Raw genomic sequence first — 4,218 nt, 5'->3', positions numbered from 1 at the left:
GCCCACGTGGCATGCTCACACCTGGCTGGGTGGAGCACAGCTCTGGGAGGTCTGTGGGGGCACTGAGCCTCCCCTGCTTCCTTCGCCTCTGCTGTGTGTCTGGAAGGAAGAAACCCCAGCAGCTCTGACCTGGGCAAATCTTCTGGAAGATGCAGCTACCCCTGCTCCTGATGGCCTTTCTTCTGCCTCCCGGGCTGGGACACGTGAGTGACCGTCCCCATTCCCGACAGGGTAGCCCATCTCACTAAACTTCCCACAGTCTTGGCCCTTCTGCTCAGCTCCAAATTCTGAACCAGCCTCCATCCCAACTGAGACTACAAGTTCTATGCTACATAGACATTCAGCAAGGACAGATGGTAGGAAGCAAGCCTCACTAGAAGCTTTTGTAGCTCTTGCCTCTCTCTCAGCACCGGGAAAGCGGGCTGTGCATTTGGTGGAGGATGCGAAGCTACAAAACACAAGTAAGAAACTTCCTCCCTCCAGCCAGGAAAGGACACCTCAGACAAACCATCCACAGCGCGGGAGGTATCAGTGGACCCAGCTTAAGAACCAGAGAAACTTGTCATTTCCCCGCTCTTCACTCCTGCCCAGGAGAGGAGCCCAGGGTGTGACTGGTCAGAAATGGCTAGATGGCAGCACCCAAAGCTCCCTGGGTGTCATTACTCTTCCCCAGGCCCCAAGCTATTCATTTTCTGACCCACTGTTTTGGGCAGTGTCCTCCCCCATCCCTGTGGTCTTAAATCCCACCAGTGCTATCCCCACCAAACCTCAGTCAAAAGCTAATCGGAGGCCATTCACGCATCCAGTCAACAGATATTTACTGAGATCCTGAAATGCATTATGCCCTAGGACATGAGGATTTTAGAAAACCCAACTCCATAAACCCATAGGTGTATTTTTAGAAAATGGCACCAATCAGGATGTTAGCAGAGGCTCAGAGGGGTCCAGGAGACTCCATGAGAATGAGGGCTCATCAGGGGTCCCATCCATGATCTTCTGGGCTCCACCCTCTGGAAGGCAGTCTTAGGCCCCTCCATATGTGTGTAAATCAGGACATGGAGAATAATACTGAGGTTTTGGGTTCAGAAAAGGTTATCCCACTGCAGTGAGAACCTGGCAGACTCTCCCCTAGTGTCTGTTGAGCACTGTCAACCCACCTTAACTGCAACCTTCCCAAATCTCCCTTCTAACCATAGCCTCCCCCATCTCCCCATCTTTCAGCCTTTTCTTTCAGAGGAGATCATTGGGGGCCATGAGGCCAAGCCCCACTCCCGCCCCTACATGGCTTTGGTTCAGTCTCTGGATGAGAAGGGTTGGAAGAAGTGTGGCGGTGTTCTCATACAAAAGGACTTTGTTCTGACGGCTGCTCACTGCAGAGGAAGGTGAGGGGCAGTAGCCAGCCTACCCTACCTGAGGCCTGGACAGGGACCCGTCCTCTCCACAGGAGCTGAGCCCAGGGGTACTCCTCCCTCACCCCAGGATCCTGGAAATCAGGACCACAAGAGCTCATCAGACAAGCCATCTTATGAGCAGGACTAGGGTGATGAAATGCTGAGAAATAGGACAAGTAAAGTTTTGAGGTCAGTGGGTCGGAGGTGAGAACAAGAGGCAGGGTTGAGAAGGGTCGATCCACAATAGCCAAATAAAGCATCAGAGAAGGATGAGAGTGTGCAGTGAGAGCCAAAACCCAAACTCAGAGTCACTTCACAATATTGCTGAGAAAGCTCCCGGGAGCCCTGCCCTCATGTCCCCGAGAAGCACAGGGCCCAGAGTCACTCAGCCCAGTACCGTCTGTCACCTCAATTCCCCCTCAGCTGCTGCCCTGCCCTGGTGTCAGCTGCCTGTCACAGCTCCTGGGCTGTATCTCTGGTGAGCCCATGATCCCCACACCTTTGCTCTGCTCTCCGTGCAGCTCAATCAACGTCACCCTGGGGGCCCACAACATCAAACAGCAGGAGAGGACCCAGCAGGCCATCGGGGTGAGGAGGGCCATCAGCCACCCAGACTATAATCCTGAGAACTACTCCAACGACATCATGTTACTGCAGGCAAGCAAAACTCCCCACTGGCCCTGCCCTCCTGGGATCAGATCATAGATCTCCCAGGATCTTCTGCCTCTTTCTTCCTTCCCATCCTGGCCACCTGACCAGTCTCAGGGGGAGAGGTGAGAGATGGGGTCCATGCAGCCTCATCATGGCATCCAGGCCAGAGGACCACCGGCTGAGCCAGACTCTTGTCTCTTCCCATCAGCTGGAGAGAAAGGCCAAGCAGACGTCAGCTGTGAAGCCCCTTAGTCTGCCCAAGGCCAAGGCCCGGGTGAAGCCAGGACAGGTGTGCAGTCTGGCCGGCTGGGGGCAGGTGGCCCCAGGCACTCCAGCCACCACCCTGCAGGAGGCAGAGCTGACGGTGCAGGAGGATCGGGTGTGCGAATCCCTCGACCGCAATCGTTACAGCCGGGCCACCCAGATTTGTGTCGGGGATCCAAAGAAAGTGAAGACCGGCTTCAAGGTCAGTTTTCCTCCATCTAAGCACACAGACCCGGGAGGTATGGGTAGGGCAGAGGCCGTATCTTTGTCCTCAGCTGAGAGCTTTGGTAGCCTGCTCCTTGAATCCAACATTTTGCCTTTTTTTTTTTCTTGAGTGGGTCAGGAAGCATCAGTCATCCCACAGCTTTCTTATCACCAGAGTTTCCAGGAGAAAATTTGACAGAAAGGTAGACTTGAGTCCAGCTGCTAAGAACAGTCAGAGTCAGGCTGGAGCCCCAGGACCAGGACATGACCAGGCCTCCCTGGGCCTGGGTCTTCCCCAAAGCTCCTGGCTGAGACCACCCAGCCCGGGCGGCAGGGAAGACAGAACCCCAAGGAGGCCTGCTCAGCCCTTATCTCTCTGCCTACAGGGTGACTCCGGTGGACCCCTCGTGTGTAAAAAAGTGGTCCATGGTATTTTCTCCTATGGAAAAATGAATGGGAAACCTCCAGGAATCTTCACCCAGGTTTCACACTTCCTGCCCTGGATAAAGAGAACAATGAAGCAGCTCTAACAGCAGCTTGAGACTGACCTTTCTCTGCACTGACCACTGTCCTGGGGCAGCAGCAAGAATCCCATAGGGATTGGAAGTGGGATCACAGGGCCATAATAAATGGGATCTCTAAAGCAATGGTGACTGAATTCCTATTTATTCCTGGAACCACCTCAATACATAACCACGCTGCTCCAGGCCGCCCTCTGCTGTCAGTTCTGGGTTTTACTTCCTCCTTCCTCCCTAGCCCTCTGCTGCTGCTAAGTCACTAAGTCGTGTCCCACTCTTTGCGACCCCATGGACTGTGGCCTACCAGGCTCCTCTGTCCATGGGGTTTACCAGGCACAAACACTGGAGTGGGTTGCCATTTCCTTCTCCAGGGGATCTTCCCGACCCAGGGATCGAATCCGCGTCTCTTGCATCTCCTGCTTGGCAGGAGAGTTCTTTACCACTAAGCCACCCTAAGCCTCACCCCTCCCTAAATCCCATGCTGTCTGTATAGAATCTCATTGATTCCTCAATGAGAAATCATTGAGAAAATGATCTGGTGCTTAGCCAAAGCAAGAAAATCTCTTTGGTGCTTAGCCTTCCACCAGGGATGAATCTAAAGGGCAATTCGTTAAAAAGGACAAATTCTCCCCAAAATGGTCCTCTCTGGGTGTTAGAAATTTCTTACCTCTCTAAGCCAAACACTGTCACCAACCCCTCAACAATTTAGCAAAGAACAGGTCAGAGGAAGGAGAATAACTCCAGGGATCTAGCAGGTCAGGGGCCATGCCCTGGGCACTCAGATTCCCGTTTCCAGAGCCTCTCTCTCCTGTGAGGGCAGGCTGGTCCCACGCTGGAACTGTCTGGAGCTCAGGAGGCAGAGATGTTCCTATGATGGCCCTCAGCCTCACCCAGGTCCCATCTCCACACCCTGCCCCAGGCCCAGCACGGGACTCAGTCAACCTTGCTCCCTGTGTACCCTCCCACACCAGCCCCTGTTTTCCACCCGAGTGCCCTAGCCACCAGCTCCTTTCCCTTCCAGCTCACCTGGTTTTGAGCCACTGTCCCTGCCATACCTAACCTCCCATCCAGTACCTTCTGCTTATCAGAGGAGCCAGGACCCACCTCCCACCTGGGAAGGGCCACCTCGGGCCCTGGGTCCAGCCCAACATCCCCCAGGGGCTCAACCACCACCAAGGCCTGTAGAGGTA

The 4,218-nt window shown here is 54.4% G+C and overlaps 1 protein-coding gene across 1 annotated transcript; it reads left to right on the top strand.

Annotated features, from left to right (window-relative positions):
* The first annotated feature begins 100 nt into the window (after positions 1 to 100).
* LOC120859532 (granzyme H-like) lies at positions 101 to 3,157 on the top strand. The gene is made up of 5 exons (XM_040235609.1): positions 101 to 203; positions 1,222 to 1,382; positions 1,913 to 2,048; positions 2,251 to 2,508; positions 2,897 to 3,157. Exons 1-5 carry the CDS (start codon positions 150 to 152, stop codon positions 3,038 to 3,040), a joined length of 753 nt encoding a protein of 250 aa, XP_040091543.1. The 5' UTR covers positions 101 to 149; the 3' UTR covers positions 3,041 to 3,157.
* The last annotated feature ends 1,061 nt before the right edge of the window (positions 3,158 to 4,218 follow it).

Source organism: Oryx dammah, unplaced genomic scaffold (genome assembly GCF_014754425.2).
Source record: "Oryx dammah isolate SB20612 unplaced genomic scaffold, SCBI_Odam_1.1 HiC_scaffold_1457, whole genome shotgun sequence".
NCBI lineage: Eukaryota > Metazoa > Chordata > Mammalia > Artiodactyla > Bovidae > Oryx > Oryx dammah.
This window is presented reverse-complemented; position numbering and strand designations above follow the sequence as displayed.

What these genes read in the sequence shown, in the direction of transcription:
- LOC120859532 (XM_040235609.1), top strand. Translation starts at nt 150, where the DNA reads ATGCAGCTACCCCTGCTCCTGATGGCCTTTCTTCTGCCTCCCGGGCTG. An exon ending in ACGACATCATGTTACTGCAG is followed by an intron (nt 2,049 to 2,250) that starts GCAAGCAAAACT and finishes TCTTCCCATCAG; the next exon opens with CTGGAGAGAAAGGCCAAGCA. An exon ending in AAGTGAAGACCGGCTTCAAG is followed by an intron (nt 2,509 to 2,896) that starts GTCAGTTTTCCT and finishes CTCTGCCTACAG; the next exon opens with GGTGACTCCGGTGGACCCCT.